The 27,392-nt window shown below is 47.5% G+C and overlaps 3 protein-coding genes across 4 annotated transcripts; all 3 read right to left on the reverse strand.

The window, feature by feature from the left end:
• Positions 1 to 4,611: 4,611 nt before the first annotated feature.
• Positions 4,612 to 16,785, reverse strand: LOC101867965 (tRNA N(3)-methylcytidine methyltransferase METTL2). The gene is made up of 9 exons (XM_034070083.1): positions 16,690 to 16,785; positions 15,144 to 15,235; positions 11,249 to 11,610; positions 9,868 to 9,917; positions 9,352 to 9,412; positions 8,240 to 8,379; positions 7,398 to 7,504; positions 7,158 to 7,223; positions 4,612 to 5,833 (listed from the first exon to the last, which is right to left on the reverse strand). Exons 1-9 carry the CDS (start codon positions 16,767 to 16,769, stop codon positions 5,682 to 5,684), a joined length of 1,110 nt encoding a protein of 369 aa, XP_033925974.1. The 5' UTR covers positions 16,770 to 16,785; the 3' UTR covers positions 4,612 to 5,681.
• An 81-nt stretch (positions 16,786 to 16,866) lies between these two features.
• On the reverse strand, positions 16,867 to 19,401 carry LOC115945781 (uncharacterized). Of its 2 annotated transcripts, XM_034070085.1 has the most exons (3): positions 19,246 to 19,401; positions 18,446 to 18,603; positions 16,867 to 17,262 (listed from the first exon to the last, which is right to left on the reverse strand). In XM_034070085.1, the coding sequence occupies exons 1-3, from the start codon at positions 19,379 to 19,381 to the stop codon at positions 16,978 to 16,980; spliced, it is 579 nt and encodes a 192-aa protein (XP_033925976.1). In that variant the 5' UTR covers positions 19,382 to 19,401; the 3' UTR covers positions 16,867 to 16,977. The 2 variants fall into 2 exon arrangements, with proteins under 2 accessions (XP_033925976.1, XP_033925975.1); XM_034070084.1 differs by lacking the exon at positions 19,246 to 19,401 and having other exon boundaries at positions 18,446 to 18,968.
• Positions 19,402 to 19,746: 345 nt separating this feature from the next.
• Positions 19,747 to 26,336, reverse strand: LOC117437098 (uncharacterized). Its single transcript, XM_034070296.1, has 9 exons — positions 26,331 to 26,336; positions 25,758 to 25,963; positions 25,560 to 25,639; positions 24,560 to 24,721; positions 23,937 to 24,044; positions 23,093 to 23,416; positions 22,775 to 22,867; positions 21,581 to 21,654; positions 19,747 to 19,873 (listed from the first exon to the last, which is right to left on the reverse strand). The coding sequence occupies exons 1-9, from the start codon at positions 26,334 to 26,336 to the stop codon at positions 19,811 to 19,813; spliced, it is 1,116 nt and encodes a 371-aa protein (XP_033926187.1). The 3' UTR covers positions 19,747 to 19,810.
• Between the last annotated feature and the right edge of the window lie 1,056 nt (positions 26,337 to 27,392).

Below are 27,392 nucleotides of genomic sequence, written 5' to 3' on the forward strand. Positions count from 1 at the left end.
CTCACTACCAGCTTCCTAGAATACAAGAGGGCATTATTCTTATCAGGATTTGCCCCCTGCTTCTCTTCCTCCTGCCTGAAATGAGCATAATAGCACATTACCTTACAGGGCTTTTGAAAGGCTCAATTAAACAAACTGCTCTGAGATTTGTGTAAGAGGAAAATTAAATCAACTTCCTGTTGTAAAGCTGGAGCATGCACATTTCTTCTGCAAGTATATTCAGCCTCTGTGTGACTGTCTGTTAAATACATCCCAACCTTCATAAGGCCTGTCTCAGTAGGGAAGAAGTCATTTGAAGTTAAGCAAAAGCTAGGTTTAGTTATCCATCCAACCTCAACTGACATCGACATCTTCACGTCCACCTTTAGCACTGAGTGTGGAAAGAAACACGTGGCTGTGCAGAGACTGCAGGTTGGGTATCATGCCTTGTGCTTGGTCCCATGGATGATGATGTAGTCTGAGGGGAGATCAACCAGTTTTCCTCTCTAAATGAGGAGAGCCACATGCAGTGCCCTTGGAGAAGGGTGGCAGGGAACCTCTGCACTCACAGCTGAAGAGCAGATCACCCACTGCTTCCCACCAGAGAGGTGTAAGCCTGGCCTGGGATGCAACCACAACTTCCCACTCCACATGAGCTGAAAAACAACATGAAAATGCAAGAGCTACAAGGATCCTTTGAACTACAAACGCTTAAACCAACCTGGAGACTGCAGTCCTGTTCACACCCCACCCCAAAATCAAGTTGCTGTTCACACGCTGTGTTGGTGTTTGCAATGAAGACTCCTTCGGGTTATTCAATAGCAGGGAGCGCAGTTTAGAGCAGCAGGGTCCAACCTCAGCAGGATGTCCTTCCTTCCTGGAAACAGCTATGGACCAACAGGCTGGGAGCTCCAGACAGGTGCTGACACGTCAGACTTGCCAGTGATCTTTGCCATCAACCGCAGTCAGTTCCCTCTCATCCAACTGAGCATCAAAGACTGTGTTTCAAGAGTAAAAGCTTTCACTGGCATGACACCTCCTGCCATAGCAGACAGCCTTTGGGCACAAGGTGAAAGCAGAGGCACACATGGCTAAGATTCCCTTCCTTCTTCTCACTGCCTGTGTTCCAGCCAAGTTGCCGGGGCTGGCTTATGCTCTCCATAACAAAGATGGCTTATCCTATTTAGTTCAGATTAGCACTCACTGTTGCCTACACAGGTAATTTCCTGTGCTGTGTCCCACTTTCACAGCAATACAAGTTCCCATTCAGCAAGGCACTTAGCACAGGAACCTACTGCCTTCAGCAAATGAAACACAGAGCTCAAAATTCCTCTGCCTCTAGAGCACAGGAGAGCTCTCCAAAAAATTCCTTCCTTCTCCTTGCTTTTGTAGTAATTTCCATGTTGCCCCGAAAACAGATATGACAGCACTGTTGGAGTCAGAATCCTATGTACATGTTACCAAAGGACATGTGCCAAGCACACCCCCTGTCAAGGCAGATGAATAGCTACAACAGCAAAACTGATCCTGACCATGTGTCTTCTCTTCTGGATTAATCTTCCCCATTATGGCACCAAACCAAAAGTGGTGGCACTGCTGGGACTGACAAATCAGGCCTAGCTGACTGATCAGGACAAAAAAGACTGCATGACTCAGTTTCCCTCCATCTTCCTTTACAGGGATGGAAGGATGCTCCACAACCCTCTTAATAACTTAATCCCTGCAGCCACATCCCCATCTGTGCCCTCACTTTAAGGCACTGGATCCTGTGCATCTTTCATTTGTGCTCAGGACAAAGTTACATTCAGTTTGGGTCTGTGGTTCCTGCAGGGAATCCAGCTGGGGACCAGTCAGGGCTCATCCCAATGCCAACAACAAAAGGAAGCTCTTTTGGGTTTAGTTAGGATGCGATGCCAAAAGCCACTGGCATGCATGCATGGAGGTTCTTTCTTTATTGAAAATAACCAGGTCTCATTTATCCTGGAGCTCTACAACCAAGTCCAGAATTAGAAATGGTGGTGCCATACCCTGAGAAGGTGGAGCGGAAGTATTTGAGAGAGAAGACACGTCTGGTCTCACATACATCTGTCAGAAGCATTTTGATGAGTACTGTTGTAACAATACAAATCACTAAGAATTGCTGCTGTTTCCCACTTCTCTGTGGGAAGATCCTGAGAAAGCTCCAATTTTCAGTGGAATTTACAATTTCTTTATGTTTGAAGTAATGGTATCAGATATACTCCACAGCCTCCTGTCCTCTTTACCTTCCTTGTTCCCTTCCTGCCTCCCAGTTTCCAACCAGGATGCTGTGAGGAGACTGATGACAAAGGGTTCTTTGCCATTCCTTGGAGCCCTCAGCATCATGGCTGGAATGAAAAGCCTTTCTGAAGGACAGGCTTAATGCCATAATCCCTACATGAAAGGGTTATGCAAAGGGTCAGAATAGGTGATGATAAAGTTCCCTTCCAGCCAAAACAATCTATGAACCTCCAAGGAAATCCACCATCCTCTGGCAAGAGCCAGCACCAGACTTTCCAAAGTGGAACAATGTCTGGCTTCAGAATCGAAGGGGCAGCGCCTCTGAAGAGCAATGAAATCATCTCTTCTGCTTGGGAGGTTCAACAAACTACACTGGCACTGCCTGCAAGCCACAGACCACAAGACTGGAATGCTGGAAACAAAACCAGAGCAGATATGTTCAGAATGGCATTAAAGCTAATGTTACACTGCTAAAAAGGAAGAGAAAAAAGGCACTTAACCTGGCTTTTTAATATGGTAAAAGCCAATCTGGAGATTCCCTTTGAACATGCTAGGAAGCTGTTGTGCAACCCAGCCTGCTCAGCAGGCCCAAGGTGGGAATGGCAGAAGCTGCTGCAAGTCAGGACCAAGGTACCTGAGCAGAGCTGTGTGGGAGGCAAGGCTGGAGTGGCAGGAGAGCAGCAGCTTCAGAGAGAACAGGAGCTGGCGGAGATTAATGAAGGCAGCTCAGGCAGTACCTGTCTGTAGGAGGCCTGGCTCAATTCAAGGCCATTAACTTATTGCTTTCTGAACACCATGAGCAGGACTGGAAACAAAAGCATGTCTGCCCAGCATGGTTCATGTCAAGTGAGTGCTTAAATACTCCAGCAGGACGAAGAGCATTAAGAAAGGCAAAGAGCCACTTCAATGGCTGCAGGCTCACAGGGCTGCAAGTTTTTGCATGAAGCCCAAGTCAAAACCAGGCAGGCAAATGGGATGGAGCCTTGAAAGCAGAAACAAATAAATTACTAGCCTTCATTTTCTCCCATTTGGGAGTTGAAATTTAAAGGGGAGTCCATCAACTTCAAATAAATCATGTTTATAATTAAGAACATATTTTCCTGCTCTGCTTACAAGCCTTTGGATGATTAATAAGGCATTTTTCAAATTACTTTAATTCCCTCTAATTATGCTGCTTGTTTACCCCAGTCAATAATTTTCCTTCCAGGGAGATAAAGCTATCCCAGGAGGAGGTCTCCCTCCAGGGACCAAGAGGGAAAGGACCCCAGGGAACTGCAGAAGGCACCAGTAACACATGAGAGGTCTCTCACTGGAAGCGACGGAGCTGGTTACATGAATCACATCATGTCAAACACTCACAGGACTCCTTTTGCTAAGCCTGAGTCTTTGCCTGGATAAGATGAAGAGACATGAGCTTGCTCAGCTCCCAGAAGCCTTGAGCTCTGTTTTGCCCAGACCCTGCCTGAGGTACCAACCTTGCCAAGGAACCAGACTTTGTAGGTTTAGCATGAAAACACAGCAATGACTGCACAGCTTCTGGGTTGGGTCAGGCTTGTGCCTGGCAGAAACCAAATGTGCCTATAAAGAAAGAATCTTTATCTCCATTTCAGACACTGGAAAGTCTCTTTAGAAAATACAGTGAAAAAGCTGAATGGGAATGCTCTTTCCAGTTATTTGATTGATTCCCTTCCAACATTATTGAAGAGCTAGATATATTAAAAAGAGCATTGGTGCATTTCTATTCCCACCCCAGCTGTGCAGCCTGCCTCTGTGGCATGGATGGATTTGCTGGGTCACCTTTCCACAGCATGGGCTGAAGTGTCCATACCCAGAAGCAGCACACACACTAACATATGCAGGGTGACCCAGCAACATGGAAGCTGTGAACCTATCATGCTGCCACATGCCCAGCAGAGAGTATTGCTACAACCCCTTTAACATATCAGGGTGCTTCTGGTTTGACTCTCCAGACTCCTGCTGTCTCTCCAAAGATAGCAATGGCATTTCCTCATCTTTTTACCCTTTCTCCTCTGTTTCAAGACAGCAGTTATTTCATAACCTGTGTCGCCAGAGCTGACAGTTATTCTTAGGCAAGTGTAAGCTACAAATACAAGTGTCTAGCTAACAAACCATACACACTCTGTATAGCACAAACTGCTCTTCAGCCAGCGGCGCACAAGCAACAGACTTTGGTGCTTCATGATCTAAAACAAGGGAGCAGATATCAGTCAAGGCTTTCCTTTCCTGAGAGATGAGAATAACACATGAGAGCAAAGCTTTAGTTACCTAACGGTGGCCCAAATCCTTCAGATCAGGCGTGCAGAAGCATGTGAGTTTCTGGGGAAGCCTGATTTATATTAATCAAACCAGCACTGAAAAGCTTTACCACAAACTTTATTCTAACACTTGTTGTACCACACCCTAAAAATAACAAAAGAAAACAAGCTGAGATAAAAGATATTTGCTGTCAAAGGTGGGGGAATACCTTCAGAAAGCCACAGTGTTGGCTTCCTCTAAGAAATGAATCAAGAGTGGGAGAAACACTTCAGACTTCTTATCGAAGATAGGTGTCCTGTCTGCTTGGGTTTAGCACACCACCATGACAGGGCAATGCAGTTTGTGACCTGGAGCTGTAACCAGCAAGAACAGTTTCTCACTGTTCAAGCAGAAAAAGCAGGGAATTCTGGGGAAACCCTGCTCCCATGAGCTGCTTGTGATCCTCTGGAGGTGCCCCAAAACTGGCATCAGCCCTCTTCAAACACCTGACCCTGCCTTATATATGTTTGTGGCACCTGTGCTATAGTGTGCTAGGTCCCTATATGAACACCCTTGAGGGCAGTGATGGCAAGGCAGCATAATCTGCTTTCTTCACAGATTATGTGCACACCATCCAGGAGGAGGAGGGCACAGAGAAACCAGCATGGTCTCAGCTCCTGCTCTCAGTCAAGGCATTTTTAACTTGTGGATTTGCACAAACCTGAATGAGCAGAAGAGAGCTGCATGAGATAAGCTGGGTAAGGGATTCCTATTAGGCCTCATGAGCAGCTGCACAGAAGAGATTTACCATTTGTACAGTTTTTGTTCCCGAGACAAGAGTACACAACACAGAGGTAAGGTCAAAGCTCTCCTGTTTCATGTGGAAATCCAGAGTAAGAGTGACTCACTACTCAACTTGCTCAGCTGCTGTTAAGACAGCACAACCATTCCTTAAGTTGTTAAAACCATAAAGAACTTAAAAACTCAGACCAGCAGCAAGACATCTAAAGCACTGCTTGATCTCCTCTTAAAGCATCCATCCTTCCACTCCCTGGAAGTGATGATAGGCACTGGAAAAGGCACTGAGGTCTCATGTGTGTTGAACTCTGTAAAACCACATCTCACCAGGAGGAGATATTGTATGTGGCCACGAAGAGACTCCAACCTAAGCAGCATGCCATGTGTCCTCACGGCTCAGAGGCAGCAGGCTTGAGGTATTTGCACTGGATCCATACTCGATACATAGTCATCTGTTTCCCTCGGTTCACTTGCAGTCGCCGGTCAACCAGGTTCTGGATTTTCTTCAGCCCAGCTCTTGTGAAGAGCTCATCTAATTCATCTGGAAGCAGAAAGGAGATGGAGGAGATTGAGCTTTCATCTAACTGATGCCTGCTCATAGTGAGGGCTAAACTATGTTGAAAAATGAACCAGAGGAAACTCACTGTCTCATTCTGGCAGGGAAATGCAAAGATCAGACAGGATTTAAGTCATCTGCTATGGGGGGATTAAGATCACAGTTTCTCTAGTTTCCTTTCAGTTACCTTCTAGCAAGGAAGGGAAGAAGTAGGTGGAAGACAATTAGTATTACACAGACTTGACAAAGAGAAAACAGCAGCAGTTTCAGACATGGGTATTGCCTCTAGTAACTGATTAAGGGAGCATCTTCTGGCGAGTAAGGACAGATCCATTCCTTCCCCCCTCCCCACTCTCTCCAGAGGAATTTCAGAGTCTGCAAGAGCAAAGAATGGGATTGGCCCTGTGCTTTTAAATGGTGGCAATGAGATGTGTGCTGCAGAGGCTGGAGGGGAATGGGATTCATTAAGGTTAAGTTTAGGAATAAAATCCTTACAGAAACCACACCCTGCTGGGGCCCAATCAAAGCACTAAGAGCCCTCGAGGCTGGCAGCACTTACACTGGCAGGTATTCCTGACCAAGCAAATAAGGATCATGGTGCCCCAGCACACTGGCTGTGGGCAAAGCCAGAGCAAGTCCTGCTGAGCAGCAGAGAGCTTGTTCAACTGCAGGCTGGGAGCACGTGATTTGTATGGAGTTTCTGTAGAAAAGGGTAACAGGTCCCAGCTTGTGCTCTTTTATCAGATGCTTGCCATCGTGAAGCGTCTGCCAAACACGCATTAAACACCAGACTTGTGCACTGCAGAAGGGAAGAGTTTGTCGCAGTTGTGTCACTGCTCTAAAACTGACCATGCAGAGGGGCAGAGTGGAAGAGACTGGAGGTAGCATTGGTGGTAAGCAGGGAGAACACAACTCTGCTGAACACCAAGTAGAAGCAGAACTGGAGAGGCTGCCTCAGTGCTCAACTATGTCCTACCTATTTCCTCACAGGACGATACTGAAGCTAAGAGAAGTTCCTCCAAGTGATGTCCATCTCACAAGATTCAAGGAGAGCTCCTCCAGTCCCACCCCTCCCAGTGTGGGAAACACATTAGTCTTTCTCTAGAAGGATTTTCCACTATGGAGTTCAGCACACCATATTCACATCAGCAAGTGACAAGCCCAGGTCCCTGTGCAATTGAGAGACACCTGAACATTCCCCCCTGCTCCAAGAAAGACAGGGTTTAAAGAGCTAGTGGCAAAACCTGAGGGCACAGGGACGGAAAGAGGTGAGGAGAGTCAGAGTTTTACATGTTTTACAGCCTCCTACCTTGTGTGAAGAAGTAGACTCTGGTGCCATCACCTCTCACATAGAAGTTATCAGACAGACACTGACCTAAGGGGAAGAGGGATTTAAACAGTTACCAGCTATCGTTTAAATATCAACAACTGCCATGCAACAAGAGGCATTTCTCCCAGCACACGCTGTGTGTCTTCTACATGGGGCAGACACTACTCCAGAGCAGTAGCACCTAGTAGTGATGCAGCAAGACTACTGAGTGGAAAATACCTTTCTTAAACCGAAGCTGGGCCAGGTCGTAACGGCCATAATCTCGCAACAAAATCATCCCTCCTGGTTTCAGAAGGCGACTCAGTCTGTTAACAATGCCTTGCATCCTGAGGAAAGAACAAAGTAGAAGTAGCCAACAGTCTGCAAAATGATGCTTGTGCTTTCCACAAAGTGTCAAGTTTTACGTGTTTTGATTTCATACAAAGAGCAGCCAAAAGCCAGCACTTCTCTGAGCTCTCTCAGACTTAGGTGAGTTGATTTTATTTGGCTGCCTTATTTCTGACACTCCCTGATTCTACTTGGTTTTTCTGTCCAATGATAACTTAGCCTGCCACAGCAAGGATTAAGTGCTCTCTCTTACTGATTACAAAAGGATTTCCACTGGTTTCTGGAAAACAAGGAGTGAACATGAAGAAAAATGCTGCGAAATAAAACCAAAGGGAACAAAAAGCAGAGTTAGTGTAGGCTGTAACAGTCATACCAAAATCACAGCACTTCTGAACCTGTCCCCTCCCTTCTCACCACCTCCCATCTGAGAAGTCAATGCAGTCTTTGAGCCTTAAAATCTAGCAGCATATATTCCACAAATGGGTGCTGAGTGCTCAGTGTGGCTGGGGTTCGGAAGTGGGGAGCAAGTGTACCTATAGCCATTTCCCACTTTCAAATCACACCTATCCTGCACCCAGGGTTGTTACAACTGAAAGTACCTGCAAATGCCATTTTCAGAGGCTTAATGGAAAACTGGACCAGAACTTTTCCTTGCTATGAGGGGAGCTACTGTGAAAGAGCTCAACTTCTGTATGCATTATCTTCTGCAGCCAGAAGGAATTATTCCAACTTACTTCTCTGGGAGAATCGCTGAGAGGACAAAGATAAGAATAACAACGTCAAGACTCTTGTCTGGCATTGGGAAAGGACTTTGGTCATTGCACAGGTCATGGACGAACGCAAAGCAGCGAGAAGAATCATATTCTGCATTGTTCTGTATTTAAGAAGAGAGAAATAAGAACATTAGCAGCAGACCTTGATCTCAATGTTATCTGGATGTGGGAGTATTTATGGGAGATTTACAAAGAGCTTTGGACTTGTAACAAGTCAGGCAATCAGCCCTATCAAAACCCCAGTACTGGACTGAGGGATTATTATAACGTCAGATTTTCCATTAATAGTGATAAAAAGTGAGAGATTTACACTATTAAACTAGTCATCTATACAAAAGTAAGAGTGTCAGGGCCTCTCTCAGTGTCTCTGAAATCAATACTCATTTCAAATACAAGCAAACCACTCCCTATACACCAAAATCAAACCTGGCTGCCTGAAGTTGTGTATTTTTCTAAAGCTGCTGCTACAGATTGCAGTAGCTTCTATAAACAGTGCTTGTGTCACCTTAAGAGGATGGAATGGCAAGCTGCCTCTGCTGCTGTGCTTCCCATCTCATCTCCTCTCATAAAATGACTGATTACACTTGATACTTCATATATTCTCAGTTCTCTTCTGACCTGAAATCTTTGTCCTTTGATTAAATTCCATCCTCTTGCTCCCCAGATAACAGTATCCCTCCTCAGCTGCCTGTGCAGAAGCACCCAAACCACGCTCCCAGGACTGCAGTGCCAGCAGCACACACACAAACCAAAACCAGCTTCAGTTCCTGTTAAAAAATAGCCTGACTGTTTTCAAGGTTGAGCAGTTACTCAGCTAAAAAAGCTGCCAACCACTGGGGAAAGAAAATCTGGCTGAGCTGTCTGCTGCCAATGTGACATTTTGAGAGCTTCAACTTCCCTCATTTCTGCAATCTTTCATGGCTCATCTGCCTTATTATCAGAGCAAGGGTCAGCATCAGGGCTAGCTAAAGAAAAGCAAGCTGCCAACACAGCTGCACAGCTGTGATATATCTGTGTTCACATGCAATTGGCATCATGTACTTCCTACCTGCATAAGTCATCACTGACTTTACCTGGACAAGATCCACAGCTGTAGTAGAAAAATCACAGCAATACACAAACAGGCCTGGATCACTGAAAGAAAGAAAAGAAATGATCATCATTTATATGAAGGTGCTGCACAGGGATTAAGAAATGTCTCAAATACACAGAGTAAGGAATCGGGAGCCAGAAATCCCAGGCTTTAGTCTATCTCTCTTAATAATGCCTTGTGCAAAATCTGGTGGATCAAGTCCCTCCTTTATGCCCCAGCTATTCTCACATGGAGTTCACAGCTTACTTTTCCTTCCAGAACAGGCGCTAAGGCCTGTGTGAAAATGCTTTCAGAATGAGACATATAAACTTGCATTGTGTTTTGTGGGTTGCATTCTAAGACCAGGTTTTTCCAAGGTCAGACCAAAGTCACCTGAAGTTGCAGATGGCAAAAGCATCTGAGACTGTCTAAACTAAGAACACACGCAGCATTTTGCCAGTTGTTTTTTAGGAGGCTGGTGCATCATGCAGGTAAAAACCTACTGAGAACTACTTACTTGTTGGTTTGTAGAATTGGGAAGACTGTGTTTCCAGCCCCACAGCCAACCTGCACAAAGCAGATGTACACAGAATGAAAATCACTTCTTCAGCATCTCCCATGCAGCTATTTCCAAATCATCCCCCTACAGCCATGCACCAAGGAGCAACTCATGAGTAATAGCTGAGTACAGCAGTGACCGTTTGCAAATCTCCCTGCAAGATCTGAGTATGTTCAGCTCTGAGGAGCAGGTTTATGTATAAGCATTTGTGGGAAACCACTAAGCCAGTTCTCATAGGGATCTCACTAACAAGCTATATATTGTTACTCCTTTGAAAACTGTTATTGCTGGAATCCCAACCATAACAGCCAGTATGAGTCACTGAAGCACTGGCAAAAGCCATGGATTAGTTGCATTCACTTCCATAGAAAATCAGAGCAATGCAGAGAGAACTTCGCTTTCCTATAATTCCAACTTGCTGTTTCAGAGTTTCCTTCACTAGATGGCTCTGCCTCAAGTTATAACTAGGCCTATACTGTTTCTGCCTTATTATTCCTTCTACTTGTTCCCATTTTAAGAGAAGGGTTTGAGGAACTGGCCTCTGTATGTTTAAGGAATCAGTAAAATGGGAACAGACTGAGCTGAAAACACCATGGATGGGTTGCAGTGACAAATGTTACTGAAGGATTCAGATGAGACAGGAAAGCCACAATGACCATGAATGTCAAAGTCTGAGGGAATCTTCAAGCCACAGATTAAATAAACCTGAAGGACAATTCATATTGACTCTCCCTGGGTGGGTGTAACTTACATAGAAGGTGAAGCATTCAACAAAACCAGTGGTATCCCCAGTGAGCAAACTAGAGGTGACAGAGCAAAAGGTTGCTAGTAGCTGTCAGGAGTCTGCTATTACAAGTCCTACAGACTTTTCTGGGACAAAGCCTGTATGTGAGATTCCCCATTACTACAAGGGCCATAAGGAACAAAGCAAACAGCATCTTTACATTCATGGATTCATTGTTTTGTTTCACACCCCCGATGTGACAAGAGCCAGCACAAACATATAAAACATAAATGACAAGGGAAAAGCTTTATACAGACAGGAATCAGCTTCTTCAGAAGGTGACTTTTAAATGCTTGTTTCAACATCTGATAGTCAGTTTGTCTTTTAAACTCCCAAACTTCTTATGGCCCTTGTGCTCTGCCAATTCAGAGTCTGAACCAAAAGAATCCCAACAGATTTAATGGTTTAATTCAGTTTTAAGCTGCTTTCTATTTCTTGCAGTTTACAATCATCACATTCACTTGCTGTCTGCCAATGATACATGTGACAGTCCAGGTCACCCTGACACTGACACAAGGGACTACTCCATGTGTAACTCTGTTTTATAGCTATTACCTCTAATATACGGTAAGATGCAGATGATCCTGGGTAATCCCCATCACCTTCATTCAGCTCACTATACTTCTGTGTAGCCAACTTCTCTGTGCAGATCTTAGGTGTGCTTTTTATCAGGTTTAACTCATTCTCTGCCCTGGTTTCCAAGGAACAATGTCCATTTGCACAGCTTCCCAGCTCTTCACTGCTGGATTCTTCTTTGTTACTAAATTCATGCAGAGAATCCCCATTTTGACATGGGTTCCTGTTAGGTGCCAGCTCAGGGAATTCAGTGAACAGCCAGTGCCTGTCCTTGAAGAAGCCATTTTCATGGATTTTATAAAAGTCATCCCAGTACCTCTTAGCATTCACCTCATATTCCTCTGTGAACACAAACAAAAACATCACCAGCAGTCAAATCAGAAGGTCTCAGAGTTTAATCGGTTCAGACAGTGAATGATCACTGCAGCCATCTATTCAGCAATCTGCTTTAATAGGTAAGGTCATGGACTGAAAATCACCTTTATTTAAATCCTGCCAGCTCACATCAACACTCAGCTGTATCCTCACTGTCACTTTGTTAGGACTAAAATAAGGAAAAGAGGCAGAAGAGGAAAGTGTCTGTCTCCTGGCAGGATTTAAAGGAAGCTGTCTACAGAAAAGGCCTCTTTGAATGATGCTGGAATGAAGAAATCCAGGTTTTACTTCCATCTCTAACAGTAACTTGGATACTGCTAGAGCCCAGTCTGAAGCACTTTGCTTTCCACAGTTCTGTGCATGTTAGAGCATTCCACATTTATGAAATGAAAACAAGAGGATCAACAAAAGTGACCCCTGCCATTAAAGTAATAGTGAAGAGCTAAGAAGGACAGATTGCAGACGGTAAGAATTAACTTTATCATTTCACAGCAAGTGGACACACTCCTGGAGCAAGATGACTATTACAGAAAGCTGGAAGAACATTCACAAAGCTGTGATCTAATGAAATTCAAGTCATCCAGTGAATTATTTCCACACACCTTGACAGATTTCAGATGAAGCACAGCTCTAGGGAAACTATTTTTTGCCATGGGAAGTTACAAATCCAACTGACTTCCTGAATTCTCACCAATGTGATGAGTTATCTGTCCCTCAGAAGAGCTAATTCCAGCACCCTGTGCTTTACATCCCAAGTGTGTTTCAATTACATGCAGCTCCTCAGCCATCTTTGCACAGCAAGGAGTGCATTGCTGAATACAAATGATTCTCCCCCAATTCGAGATAACAACTGTATGTGAGAATAGATAACATCTCTCCAACATCTACGAAGAGTAGGGTTAAGAGAAAAAGCAGCATTAGTATCTGAACTGCAGTTTTGTCTTTTTGAAAAGCATACAAGTGTTTAGAAGATACATGAAAGGAGATACTAAGATGAACCAAGAATGCCTGAAAAAAATACAAAATAGGACCTATCCCTGAAGCACAAAGAGCTATGCAGAAAAACAATATCTCAACTACCACAATTTTCTCCTTTCAAGAAGCCTTGCTCTTAAACACCAAGCTGAAAGACATTTTAATGTCTGATACTGGACTAAAGCAGTAAGCTTGCGTTATGATCTCACCACAGCTCCAAGTAAGCAGGGTCAAGTCAGTTTACTATCTGCATAGGAGAACTCAGTGACTGCTAATGGCAGAGGAAGGAGCATTACTGATTCATCCCCTGGCACACTCCTTCCTAAACTGTCACTTCTTCCATGTATTAATAGGGATATGCAAGGCTGGTCCCCAAAAATCCCATGACAGCCTGACTGCAATGGTATGCTTACCTAGGTGCTGGGGCAAAATTCCAGCCCAGCCATTTTGGATTAGCCACATTTTTGCCACAGTCTAACACAGAACAAGACATTGTGCTCTTCCTGTGGAATTCTGGTGGATGCTATACTATTGAAGAGCTGTTATACTGCAACCTGCATGTGTGGAAGCTTTATTTGAAGTTCCTTTACCTCATAGCCTAGAGTTTTCAAAGCACTGGAATAAAGGATCAGTAACAATATGAATGCAAGATCATGCAAGAAACAGATTTAAAGCAAAAAAATGACCATATTAATTTTCCAGTCTGACTTTCCTGCACAACTTATGCCAGAAAAGTTCACATAACACTTGCTTCAAAATCCTGTTTGTAGTATTAGCTCATGGGGACATCGGCGTGCGAGCCAGATTCCTCCAGAGATCTTTCTGATAAGGACTCCTGACTTTGCTGCTCGTCTTTGTAAGGACACCCCCAAAGCCAAGCCCATACTCACCCTTTCACATTGCAGAAGAAGGGCAAACAAAAGTAACTGTTCACAAAAGACAGGAAGAGAACCAGGGACCCCCTGAATTGTAGGGGGGGGTAATTATGGAGCCTCAAAAGGAAACCAAGAAACTCTTCCACTTCTTTCTTTGTTCCCAGCCAGAAGACACATCTTCAACATACCCCACAGAACTTCTCTCCTTCTTCAGAACAAATTCTGACAGCCCCAAGAAGTCCACAGAATAATACAACCATAATGACCAATAGCTTGCCTTTGTTCTCCTGCTTGGACACTAGCGATTCTCAAAGTACTAGACCCTTCAGGCACAGTTGGCTGGGCTGGCTTCCCTACGTTTCAGCCATCCCATTGTCTCCACACGATTCCCACTGAATAGCAACCATCAAAATTTGACTGGCCTCCATTGTTCAGTCTGGGAAATACATCATGAAGACCTGACAAACTGCTCTAACAGCAAATTGCTCCACCATTTCATAGTTGCATATAGGTTCTCAAAGCATGACAGACAGCATCCTTTAATGTTAACCAGATTTTAAAATGAACTCAACACAATGGGCATCACAATAGAAACCGCTGGATACTTCTGGGAATCCAAGAAATTAGAAGGGTTGCTCTTTGGTATAATTAAATTTGCTATTGTGAACACAACTGGAAGCTATATGGGAAGTGTCTCAATAGCTCCAGTAGTGTTCAGCATTGCCTTACAGATGACACACTCAATTTAATTTGAACAAAAGGAACAGATCCATCCTAGAACTCAGCAGGACAGAACATGATCATCATCAAACAAGTCTCTTATCATACCAAAGAACAGGAAGCCATTTCACCCTCATTTAAGGGACTGGATGATATCTAAGAGGTGTGGAGGAAAGATGCATTATTAAGCAGAACAGCTTCACTATTAATCGGAACAGCCTCAGCCATATTACTTGACTATAGAGGTGTGCACCTTTAGCTTGACTCAGACTCAGGTAAGCATTGCATTTTGGATATATAAATAGCCTTTAAGCCAAGGCTGTGGGAATTAAAACTCTGCAATCTTTTCTTTTGCCTCTCTGATGATAAACACATCCATCACGATAAGATAATTATTCTTCATTTCTCATTTAACCATTAGCATGCTGTTACTCACTTGGTAGAGAGATATGGACACTACTTTAATAGACCTTCTGAAGAGAAAAACTGGGCTTTTATCAGATAGCTCCACAGCATGCAAGTAACAGAAGACTGACTGTTAGAAGTCAAGTTTTAGAGAGCAAAAGTAAGCAGAGGCAACAGCACTACAGCAAAAGAAGCTTGTTGACAAGGAACACTAACAAGTATTTAAACATAACACAGCATGAACAAAGAAGCTCAATCCAAGATGACTCCTCCAAACTAAGACCATTTCTCTTCCAGCAGTATGAGTTGCTGGAGAAGGTAGAGGAATTACAAAGAGGTAAATTAAGAACAGAAAGATTCCTCCTCCTCCATTTTTCATTATCAACAACTAGGTAATGTATTTTGAACAATCTGGGAGAGGAGGGAAGGGAGGAATAAATGATGATGCATATGTAGCTCTGGCCACAGTTCCACTCTTGTATGCACAAGTCAAGACTCAACATTAGAAGACTGCCCAAAAGTACCTTGTTTATCTTGTGGCAATAGCTGTGAGCTGTTCTCTTGAACTTTACTCCTGGCACTGGCTTCCTGCTCTTCTGACCATTCCACATTATCCCTGTTGTGAAACATAAGATGAACTACTCAGCTGAGAATCACAGGGCAAAGACAGAGAGAAAAAAGAAAGGTCCAGACAACCTTCCTAACAGTTCAGAGCTCTTCCGCAGTCTCTAACTCCAGCGCAGCAGCAGTACTACAGCCATCAGCACCGTTCTGAACTGCACTCATAATATTACAAACAATGTAACTGGGAGGGATCCCAAGAGACACCCAATCTGTCCCCTAATCCTGTTGCCTATTTGATGCTCTGGCAAGCTGAGAGGAAGTAAACCCTTATTGTAAACTCAGGAGGGCACTCAGCACAAACAGGCCTCCTTAGAGAGGAACTGCAGTCCTCACAGGGTGAAAAGCACTTGTTCCTATGCAGGTGATGGACGGGTAGGTGCTTGTGTGTTTTCACTCACATGGGTCACCAATGCAGACCATCTGCCTTAGAAAAGTACCTTTTCTGAAGTTAAACAAAAAAAGGTAGCTTAGTTATTTGGAAGGCAAAGCATTCTCTTAAATCCAATTATGAGAAAAATATGCAGGAAGCTTTAAAGCATTAAGAAGCATTAATAACTTGAATCTGCATGCACAGTTGTGGACTCATTAAAGTGATTCACTTGACCTTTCTTCATTAAAACAAGTGAATGAAAAGCACAATACAAAGACCAAGAAGCATTATTCTGGCCTCAGGAGGAATCAGTGTTTTGATATTAGCTCACAAAACAGAAACTTAAGTGTCAAGTGTGTGGAAAAACTAAATTACTAGGAGTTTCTGCAGGAAGTCAGCACTGAGGCTTTTGCAACCTATCTTTGGTAGAATGGAGTCCAAAATGAATGACAAGCTGACACATGCACATACTCCCTTTATTACACATTAAACATACTCAATTGTTAACAAGGAATGGCAGCCAGAGACCAAAAGTGGAGGTATGTCCATCCAAAATGCAAAACACCTTCAGTTCCCAGGAAATTCGGGTGTTTAACATAACTGAAACCAGCTTTCTGCAAAGGAAGCCTCCCATTCCAAGCTAACACCTAGCATCACCTCACACTGTTCCAGGAGCAGACGGTGCCATGATCATTGTACAATCTATACCTTAGTCACTACCGGATGGAGAAGGGTTTAGGGATTTCTGAAAGCAGACAGTTTAACTTTTATTAACTACAACAATCAAGCAATCGCTACAAACCAACCCATTCTCCTGAAGCCTCAAGGCTCGGGACCCCACGGGGATGAGCACCCCCGAACAGGACTCACCGACAGCCCGGCCCGGCCTCCCCTCCCCGCCTGCCCGCACCCACAGCCCCCGGGCTCGTTCCATGGCGCCTCACCACAGCCCACAGGCGAGAACGGGCCCTCCCCCGCCTCCCGCGCTCCCCCCGCCGCCCAGGGCAGCGCCGCCCCGGGTGTCCCCGCACAGGGCCCGGGGCTCCGGAGCGACCCGAGCCGCTGGCCGCCCTCACCAGGCGTTGTGCTGGAAGAGGCGGGCGGGGTCGGTGAGGAAGCGCCTCCCGAAGCGCTGCCGCTCCCTGGGCGCCGCCATGACGGGACGAGCGTCACCGGAACCGGAAGCGCCGACGCGAGAGAGGACTGCGGCGGGCGGGCCGGAGGGGGGGAAGGGGAGGCCTGTGCCTCAGTGATGGCGGCGGTCTGGCTCCGTGTGTGTGGGGGGGAAGAGGCGATAAAGCTGCTTTTACTTGCTTTTATTTCGCGTTTCACACACCGGGGCTCAAGCCGCTGTTATCCGGTATTCACAGGTCTGTGGTGCTGTCATCCAGCCACGATCGTAGCTTGACTTCCATGGCTGCTCTCCGCTTCGCCCGCTGCCGCCGGGCGCTGAGGTAACGGAGCCCACGGAAGTCAGTGCCTGCCTCCGGGTCGTGTCCGGCGCTGCATAGGGACGAGCAGGTGCATGCGGTGTGGTGGAAGAGCCGGCTGTCGGTGTGGTCCTCGTTGATCTTGTGCCAGAGCTTCAGCAGGCTGCTGTGCTGGGAGAGGGCTGGGTTCTGCCGGCGCTGCTTGGCTGCCTGCGCCTTCTGAGGGGAGGGAGGGAAGTGGGAATCAGGCACAGGATCATGGTGGGGAAAACAGCTCTGCCCATGTGGGGACACGCACCACGTGTATATGTGTGAAGGAGCACCTCAGTGATGTGTTACGGTGTGCTGCTGGCAGGTAATAGAATCATGGAATCAACCAGGTTGGAAAAGACTTCTAAGCTCACGCAGTCTCAACCCTTACCCCAGCACTGCCAAGGCCACCCCTAACCCATGGCACCGAGGCCTCGTCTCCACGGGGTGTGAACCCTTGCAGGGCCGGTGCCTGCAGCCCTGCCCTGGGCAGCCTGTTCCAATGTCTGAGCATCGTGTGGGGCAGGAATTGTTCCTCAGCTCCATCTAAACCTGCCCTGGTGCAGCTTGAGGCCGTTTCCTCTTGTCCCATCCCTTGTTCTTTGGGAGCAGAGCCCAGCCCCTCCTGGCTCCATACTCCTCTCAGGTACTGGTAGGGAGCCATCAGGTCCCCCCAGAGCCTTCTCCAGATGGAACCCCCCAGGTCCCTCAGCTGTTCCCCATTACCCTTGGGCTCCAGGCCCTGCACCAGCTCCATTGTCCTTTTCTGGCCCTGCTCCAGCCCCTCAATGTCTCTCCTGTAGTGAGGGGACCAGAACTGAACACAGGATTCGAGGTGCAGCCTCACCAGTGTGCAGTGCAGGGGCACAAACACTGCCCTGGTCCCGCTGTCACACTGGTGCTGGTACAGACCTGCCTGGCACAAGTTGGCTTATAACCCATTCATGCTGACTATTAACGGTAATAAACAAGTAAGCTTTTATTATATTTTTGGTTTCATTTTTCTTTGCACTTAGGACGCAATTGCTCAATAATACCCATATCTAGTTAAAGCATTCAGTAGCCAGCTAATGTATAGGTTACATGAGTGACCAGTCACTCTTAGTGCTGCTCTAATTGCACTCCCCATACTACAATGTGTAACACCTGCCCTCAGTGTTTAACACCAGGACTTGTGTCCTGGCTGGGCTCTCTGCTCAGGTAATGTGATGTATTTAGGCACTCAGCGTTGACATTGAGGGAGCATCTCCACTTCCTGCAGGGAGCAGGAGGCCTGAGAGCAGCTGCCTGATGAAAGCAAGCCTGGCTTTTCAGCCCTGTCCTGCACCTCCTGTTGTGCTGTAACACATCTAAAGCCTCATTTGTCTCTCACCTTCTGCATCCGTTTCCTCTCACAGAAGCAGCGGGTGTCAAACAATGCGGACTGTGCCTTATTCTTCGCTGCCTTCTGCAAGCTCTTTTTTGTCTTCCTCAGTATTGCAGTACCTTGTTTAGGACGTGGGAAGATGGGGACCTGAGTGTAAGGGCTGCCTGAGTGGGGGCAAAGGGAAATAGGAATCAGAGTCAATGTCTGTGCAGCCCTGCCTCTTGGTTTCCTCTTCTCACTTGCAAAGGACTCAGTGAGTCCTGAGTTCCTCACTCCTCTGAACCACAAGTCACAGCAGCTACCATCAGCATGCCCAGTGTTAGCAGGCATAGATCCACACAGGCACCAGTCCCTTCACTACAGTGTTGAGTGCTTAGTCTGCAGCAATCTATGGCACAGATGTGCCTCTAGGTGTTGGGGTGACCCAGAACCCACTTACTGCTACGTGCTTTGTAATAGGCTGTTTACAGACACTCTAGAATGTGATGCTTTCCCCCTGATGATCAGAACCCACTACAACTGTTTGAGTCAGCTTCTCGCCCTGGGAGGGTTTTGAGCTGAATGAACTCCCAAGCTCTGCTCCAGCTCTGTTTTCTGTGATCCTCTTGGAAATTACCTTGGGAAAGGTTTGCTAATGCAGGGCTGACCCTGAGCCTTGCTGAACGTAATACCAGAAGCACTTTGGGAGAAGGCCACATGCCAGGAGGGAACAGAGAAGCTGTAGCAAAGGCCTCGCTTGAGTTGTCACCCTCACAGATCCAGTGACTTCCCTTTTGGACAGTAGGAGTGATAGTGTCAAGCCATACCTTTGTGGCTCTTTATGTGAGCTGCTGCCTTCTTTTTGTTCCCAGCTGAGTCACGAGCAGTGTTTGTAAAGGAAGATGTACGGTAAACCACCTCTTTCCAAACCTTTCTGTCACACTTGAGGGCGTCATCATCCATCCTGTTTTTCTGGTCCCTAAGCTTCCTCTGGTACTGACTAGAAGACAAAAGAGGGCGTCATTGCCCCGTGAAACACAGCCCAAGGCCTCACTCAGCACTGGCTGCTGTGCACCTGCATATCTGGGAAGACCTGGTTCATGTGAGGATATTTTAAACTGCAAAAGGATATTAAACTGTGTGATAGACACAGTTTATGGTGGCATTTACAACAGTGTCTTTGTAGAGCAGGTGTCTGAGCTATGCAGGTGTATGTCTGAGTAGATATAAAACGTTTCTGGAGATCCAGTCTCTTTTGTTTTATAAGGCACGAATCTCCTGGTAAAGAGGGATCTACTTCATCTATCTTATAAGCCAAGGAAGCTCACCTGATAATGTCAAGCAGAGTTTTCTGGGGCAGAGCTGCCAACTCCACCAGCTTCAAGAAGACTTCTAAGAAGAGCATTCCTCTGTCACTGGCAGAATTGAAGCTGCTTGAGTGATTTTTCCAAGATACTGAAGGGGAAGAGAGTGGTCAGAGCTGTGACTGAGCCTTATCTTGACCTTCACAGAGCTCAAAAGGAGCCAAGACCACAGCAGCTCCCAGGGAAGCCTGGACAAGTTATGCCATGGAGATCCATCCCCATTATCTGCTGAGTTGTGGTTAGGTATCTAGCAGGTAGGACAATTCCCTCAAGCTTATGATTAGCTAAAGAAGGTGAGGTCTGCTCCTTCTGTGTCCCATCTTGTAAGAGAAGAGTTTGGCCTCTGCTCTTCCAGCCAGGAATATCTGGACCAAATGCTGGATTCCTGCCCCTGTCCCTGAGACCAGCAAGCCATGGGGGCAGAGCTAACGCTGAGCTGGCCTATCATGGCCCTTTGAGCTATCACTGTCTTGTCTGAATGGAGCAGCCTTCATTTCTTTGGGTCCCAGCTGCTCAGTAAATACCAATTGTCTTGAGGATCAGGTAAATTCAGGTATCTCTGGGTAAGGGAGGCTTTTGGTGGAGCAAAAGTATGTCTCTTGCATACTGGGCGAAACTCATCTTGTTGGTAGCACTGTCCAGGCAGTCAGAGAAATCCAGTGGTCTGCCTCCTGCATCTCTTAGCAGGGCAGGGCTTTTCTGTAATGCAATGCTGGGGGGAGCAGCTCAGAGCTGGTACCACAGAAGGATTTGCTACTAGAATCTAAGAGTAGGGAAAAAGCTGTCCAAGCTTTCCACTTGTAACTGGGTTGTGGATTCTTCTGCTTCAGCATGCATAAAGAGGTCCAAAAGTGCCACATGTAGCCATGAAAGCTAAACCAGGTAAGTACTAAATGCAGCAGCCCAAGTACAGCAAACATCTGGGTACAGTATTGCCTGGGGCAGTATGAGGGCACATGGAAGAGGATTGGTTTGCACGCTCAGAAGTTGACTTGGAACAGCCCATGAGAGAGTAATGTGTGGTCTGGTGCACTCCTCCTCAGCATCTGCACACACCAGATCATTGTACACTTCTTGCCTGGTTAATCTAAAGGGCTTTATTAAGGGAGTTTTGTTTGTGTCTTTAAGGAAATCAAGGCCTGGTTGGATGGGGCTTGGAGCAAGCTGCTCTAGTGGAAGGTGTCCCTGCCTGTGGCAGGGGTTGGAACTGGATGAGCTTTAAAATCCCTTCCAACACAAATCAGTCTATGATTCTAAGCCATTCCCAGCTGTTTAGTGGTCACCTCCGAACTGTGAGGTTTAATATTGCCACTTGAGTCTTTGGGGAATAAGTTGAAAGCATCAGAGGATGCTGAGAGGACAGAGGACAGTGGATTAAATGGGCCAGAGGGAGGCACTGCCTGTATATTTGTTTGGAAACCATGAACTGTAACCACTGGGGATTTGGGACTGGGATTGAGGCAGATTGTTTTTTATGGCCAGTGGCAAAGCATCAGCCTCTAAACAGCTACTGAGGGGGAGCTGGAGAATTTGGGCAGAGGAAAGGTGAGCCTGTATTTAACTTGAGGCACTGGGTGAGGTGGTTGATTTCTAGCTCTGTCAAAAAGGGTATTGATGGTTCCTTCAGTCACTGGGACCCCGAATCCTTAGCGCAGAGGATTGTCCCTTCCTTTTTGTACTCTGGTTATTGTCTCAGGAAGATCATGCAATGCTGCTGGGCCAAGCTGAAGGTCAAACCATTCCTGGCCATGCTGGCAATAGGTCTTCTGGGGGGAAGCCCATAACAAAGGGACATTACCTTTCTGTTGTTTCCTTGTCGTGTTCTTTGCTGCTTTGCACTCAGTTCTCTCCTGAGGGGTATGTGATATGTCCCTGCCACACACACAGAGGCATAAAGAGAGATGGACAGATTGACAACTGAGAGGCATGCAAGAGACAACATGTCCTGCTGATGGAGTTGGAGCAAGCAATGCAGGTGCCAGTCCTCCTCCCAGCCCAAATGGCCAGATGGTGGTGGAATCACTGCCAGAGAAGAGCTCACCACTCAGCTCCATGCTCACAGTGATGGGAGTGAAACACTGTGGCACCTCAAGGCTGCACAGAAATGATAATGGGATCTCCACTTTCTTCCCCAGTTCAGGCCAGCTTTGACAGAGGGCAGCTGTGGCCACCCTGGTGTGTGTGGGGATGCAGGAACATCAGCCAGGAGGTAGCAGCCATGGAAACCTCCCTTGACCACACTACAACAGTGGATGAGCCAAGCTTTGTGACCCACAGCCCTTGTTAGGGCTGGTGCTCAGAAGCCTGTCCCAGTCCAGCAGCATGCCTCAGTATTTCTTCTCTAGACTGATAATGCCAACACACACAGCACTGTAGAGATGTGGATGAAGGCACGACCCCTGCACATGATCACAGAACAGAGAAGGGACAGCAGCATTTCCAAACACCCAGTTTCCAACTTCATGCTTACCCCACTGGCTTCTCTGGGAGAGGTTTTACCACCCTCTTCATTGGCACAGGCTTTGCCATTGCATTGGTTTTGGAAGTCCAGACAGGAGAAGAAACAACTCTTTCTAGATGTGGAAAGACAAATAAGGGGAGAGTCTCACAGGCTTCCTATCAGGCAGGACTCACAGCTGTAGCCATCACCAGAGGAGCTGGAATGACCCTGTGATAGCACATCTCCCTGTTTTGTGCTACTGCAGCATTAACTCACTGTCTCTTCATGTTTATGGGCATCAGGCTGTCCAGCAATGGAAACCCTGTGTCCTCCCAGCATTCCCTACCCTCTGCTCATGGTAGCCAAAGGCTGACTAGTCACAGGAGGGGATTAACATCACACCAAGCTCTCTGTCACAGATACTGTCCTTCCTCTGCTAATCCAACACCTGGTCTGGCTGGTGGATATGAGACAAGAACTGGCTCCACATGGGAGGCTGGTTTGGAGGCCTCCAGGAGCTCCTTGCCATCAGCATTTTTATGATGCACTCACCATTCACTTTTCTCCTTTTCAGCTTCTTTGGGTCTGGATGGATCTGTGGGGTGTGCCGGATGGAGCCCTCACTGATGGCAGCAACTCTGTCCTCTAGGAAAATCAAAAAGACCCTCTGAGAGTTGTTTTCCTTCTAAGGGAAGGAAGAAAAACGGCACTCAAGATTCCTTTTAAGGAATCAGTTGCCCTGTGTATCTTCTGTGTTAACATCATGTCCTTGTCATCTGAGAAGCACCAGTACAGGCATGCACAAGGCTTTTAGCTCGTCCGCTTCCAGAGAGTTCTAAATTTCTTCCAAGGAAAAAGACCTGCCCTTACCTCCCATGTGTCCTGAGTTTTCCAGCTTCTCAGTGCTGGTCAGGACCTTGCTGGTCATAGATTCCAGGATGGACTCTATGTCCTTGGTGTCATCTTCGTACTCTAAGGTAGGGTTTGGGCAATATTTGGGTGGAGTAGGGCATCCCTCCAGCAGCGAGGCCTGGTTCTCCATGAAGCTGTCAGGCTCTGACGAGGACAGCGAAAGGGCAGCCAGAGAGGAATCATCCACAGCAGCAAGACACAGCAAGTCCTCTGGCTCCGAGATGAAGTAGTTCACCACTGTGCCCAGGTCAGAGCTCTGATTCTTCTCAGTGTCCATCCCCTCTGTAACAAGAAAGGGTTGGAAAGCTCCTCTGCATGCTGGCAGAGACACTTGGCAAAAATGGTTGTTAATAATTATAGAGACTCTTTTGCCTTTCACCTACTCTTTCCCTCGCAGGATCTAAAGCACTGTAGCCACAATAATGCAGTGAAACTCCCTCCCCTCAGGCAGGGTGGGATGCTGAGGCTAAGAAGGATTAAATTCCCTTTCCATGGCCATTCATCACCCATCACTTCCCTCCGTGCTGCACCACATGTGCAGGCTCTAAGCACAGCCCCCTTCTTTCATACACTGAGGGGTGGCATTTCCATCTTGCCAAGACACAAGTCCCACTATGTGCCAAATAAAGCAAAGCCAAAATTCAACACAAGACTACAGGGAGGGGAGAAAGGGAGAGGATTTAAGCTCTGAGTGCCTGGTGTGGCCCATCCCCAGCAGCCTCCCCATGCTCCTGGCACTGGGATGCTGGCTGTAGGGACCATGTAGGAGCAGGGAGCAAGGCAGGGAAATGGGGGTCCCCACCTGTGGTGTGTTCTAAGACTTCCAGCAGCAACTCCTTGGCTGAGCGAAAGTCTGTGATGCCCACCTTGGAATCTGCAGTGTGGATGTCAGCTGTGTCCCCTGGGATATCTGGGAAGATGAGGCTTAGTCAGTGGGGAAAGTGGGTTTGAGGAAGCGGAGCCCAAAATACAAGAGTCTGTAGGGCAGCAGCTTTAAATGTCTCACCAAGAAAGCAGTTTATAAGACTGAGATGTCTCATATCCACACAGGATTTGGTGATTTTAGAGAACTCACCCCAAAACTGCTTCCCAAATCAGGGCCTTTTTGGCCAGAAGTAGGCTGCAGTGCCAGGCTTTCCCCAGAGCATGACACTGTCGTCCCAGGCTAACCCTGACTCCTTTACAGCCCTGGAAGTCCTATAGGAATAAATCCCAGAGCAACTCAGTTTCATCTCACAGCTGACCCAGCTTTGGACTTGAGACCTCTTGAAGTCCCTTCCAACCTCAATTATCCTGTGGTCTTGTGTCCTGTCAGCATTTTGGTTTTTAATTCCAGCTCTTTCTCTTTTTGGCCCTCAAGTCTTACTCCTCCTGCCCAGCAGATGCTCCAGATCCTGAACAATCCCGGGGTGTTGGTACACTCACCATCCACAGCCCCATCCTCTAGTGCCTCCTGTTGATCCTGGCCTGGTAAGTGGGTTGCCTTTGGGGGTAGCTGATCCTGGTCTGGAAAGTGCATTTCTTCTGGAAAGTGGATTTCCTCTGGCAGCAGCTGAGGCTTCACCTCTCCAACACTGTCCCCCTTCCCTAGACCCAATGGGGAGATATGTTTCATTTCAGAAAGTTTCCTAGAGACCTGGAAAACACAGTTCTGGCTTGTGAAGGGGATAGAAGACACCTTAGATGATCTCCTTGCTGCAGCAGGGATCACTTTGCTCATGCCTGGATTTATTACCAGAGATCAGTTTATAGGATGTATTAATGGGCTCCAAGAAGAGGAAGCACTTCAGTGCTTTCAGAAGTAAAAGTAGCATCAAAAGGAGCCCTGGCCCGAAGTGCTGCTGCAGGAGCTGTGTCTGTGGGGTGGGTTGAGAGCCCTCCCCACCAGTTGGAAACCTCCATGGGGGAAATTTCCCCTGGGAATCTCCATCCCCCGTGGGAGATGATCAGAAAACAGCCCAGAAAGGTGCCCAAGCCCATACAGACATCACCATCTAGTGGTCCCTAACACCAACAGCCTCAACGCAGCCCAAAACGTGAAGGTTTAGCAGGGTTGGAGTTACTGCTGCCTGCAAATGTAGCTGAGAGCAACCACTGCCTTCACCACCCACCCCAGGAGGTACCTCTGGTGCTCACACGTCTTTATGCTGCCCAAAAGTGACACAGCCCTGGGTTTCTGGGACAAAGCCACTCCAGAAGCTGGTCTTCATGGTCCTGCAAGCAGCCCTGCTCACTGGCATCAAGGGGCAGTGAACCTGAGCTGAACAGGGGTCTTGCCTCACCCCCCCAGCTCAATGGGAAATGGGGATCTTCTGCCTGCACTGCACACATGGCATCACTCTGGTTTCTCTACCATCATCGAGGTGGGACAAAGGATTTCAGAGGAGCAAACACAGTTGAAATGGCTGGGGAGGAACAGAGTTACCTTCTGGCTCCAGCACGGCCTCATCCTGCTTTCCTCCCACCTCACTGTACTGCCTCATGCTCACACTGGACATTTTCTTCCTATTAAGGGAGCAGACAAGGGGCAAGTGTGAGATGTCCCTCTGCCTTGGGGGCCCAGATCACCCTTGGAGAGCCTCAAGGGTGGGACTGGCTCAACCTGAGATGGTCCCTTCATTACCTGTCCTGGGTTGTGACAGCTGTCCTAGGGATGCTGGGGGCTCTTGCCTGTGATGCATGGGAAGTGCTCCCCTTGATATTGCTGACCACTGAGGCTTGCTGCTGTGGCTGCTCCTGGCTTTCTCTTGTGGTCTTCCGTTTCTTCTTCTTCTGCTTCTTGTTCCGTAGCGGCCATTTAGTTGGTAACAGCTTGAAGGAAGAGAGGGTCTGGGGGCAGGTACACCCGCACCATTAAACACTGCCTGAGCATAGGCTGAGCCCAGGGAGGGGGATGACAGGGACCCATTGGCCTCTATTGGGGGGCCTCTGGAGGGTCCCCAGCTCCTGTGCAGGAGTCCACCCCAAGTGGGGCCACATCAGGATGCTCAGCAGTGGTCAGATCCATCTCCAGACCAAATCCTTGTCTGTGTTTCCCAGGATAATATACAGACATACAACCCCTGGCATGACCCAGCTGCATCCCTGGGGATGTGGGCTGTGTGTAGGGGTGATGGGCACATAGTTTTGGGGTGTGGGCATGGTTCTGAAAGAGCTCATGTGGATATGTGTGGGGCCCAGTGCTGCCCATCCTCACCTTCATGTCCTTATGTTCTCCTGTCACATTCTTCCTGTATGTCACCTGCCTAGGTGGAAAACTTTCAACCATGAACAGCAAGTGCCGTTGGCCAGACTCCCTGCAACATTGACAACATTCTCCATCACCCTCCCCTTAAGCCCTGCAGCTTTTCTGCCTTTTGGATAAGCAGGGAACATAAGGAGACTGAAATACAGGAAATGTGGGCTCCCTCCATCCAAGGAGGCACCCCCTCACTCACATAGAGGTGTCACTGGATATGGAGATCCTGCTGGATGTGGAGGCCCTGCTGGATGTGGAGGCCCTGCTGGATGTGGATATCTTGCTCAGTGAGGATTTCTTACTGCATTTGGAAGTCCTGCTGGAGCTCTTGCTGTGATTGTGGACATCAGCAGGTGTGGGGCCTGGTGGAGCTTCTGAGCACACAGGTTCATCCTGACTACCCTGTATTTCTGTTAAGCTATCTTGTGATGCCTGTGGCAGGGCCTCGATGATTACAGGCTCATGGGAATCTGGTGGTTTGCTGGAATCCATCTCCTCCTCAACCCAGCCCTGCTGTAACAGGGACTTCAACCCTGTTCTGTTTCCCTGCAGCACGCTGTGTTCTGACTGATGTCACAGAGCTCCTGGTAGTACCAGCGACATTCTGAGGCTCAGCTCTGCACCACCAGCAAGCTGGGATAGGGTGTGATGGGGCACAGTGGGATACCTGGGGCACAGGGAGGCACAGGGATGGGGAGAACATCCTACCTGTATCCCTGCACAGGATCAGCCCCTGAACCGCGTGGTCCAGGGTGCGGGGCTGAGGGAGGAGCACAGGACAGGCAAAATGCTGCTTTGAAGAGTGGCCGCTGGGTGTCCCCGCAGCCCCATGCCCGGCTTTCATAGAGCCACCACAGACAGCATCCCAGCCTGGTTGGGGTTGAAGGGACCTTAAAGCTCCTCCAGCTCCAACCCCTGCCGTGGGCAGGGACCTCTTCCACTGGAGCAGCTGCTCCAAGCCCCTGTGTCCAACCTGGCCTTGAGCACTGCCAGGGATGGGGCAGCCACAGCTTCTCTGGG

This window comes from Melopsittacus undulatus, chromosome 17, assembly GCF_012275295.1.
Source record: "Melopsittacus undulatus isolate bMelUnd1 chromosome 17, bMelUnd1.mat.Z, whole genome shotgun sequence".
NCBI classification, from domain to species: domain Eukaryota; kingdom Metazoa; phylum Chordata; class Aves; order Psittaciformes; family Psittaculidae; genus Melopsittacus; species Melopsittacus undulatus.

Bases quoted from the DNA above. Each gene is read 5' to 3' on its own strand.
- LOC101867965 (XM_034070083.1), bottom strand. From the start codon at position 16,769: ATGGCGGCGCCCAGGGAGCGGCAGCGCTTCGGGAGGCGCTTCCTCACC. The intron at 7,505-8,239 runs GTAAGTTGGAAT...TTCTTTCCTCAG, and splicing joins TCAGCGATTCTCCCAGAGAA to GATGCAAGGCATTGTTAACA. The intron at 7,224-7,397 runs GTATTTTCCACT...TCTTCCCCTTAG, and splicing joins CCAGCTTCGGTTTAAGAAAG to GTCAGTGTCTGTCTGATAAC.
- LOC115945781 (XM_034070084.1), bottom strand. From the start codon at position 18,769: ATGCCTGCTAACACTGGGCATGCTGATGGTAGCTGCTGTGACTTGTGG. The intron at 17,263-18,445 runs GTGAGAGACAAA...CCCTCCCCTCAG, and splicing joins AGAGGAAACGGATGCAGAAG to AAGGCGCAGGCAGCCAAGCA.
- LOC117437098 (XM_034070296.1), bottom strand. The intron at 22,868-23,092 runs GTAAGGGCAGGT...TGATTTTCCTAG, and splicing joins AAACTCAGGACACATGGGAG to AGGACAGAGTTGCTGCCATC. The intron at 21,655-22,774 runs GTGAGTGCATCA...TGTGTGTGGCAG, and splicing joins GAAAAGGAGAAAAGTGAATG to GGACATATCACATACCCCTC.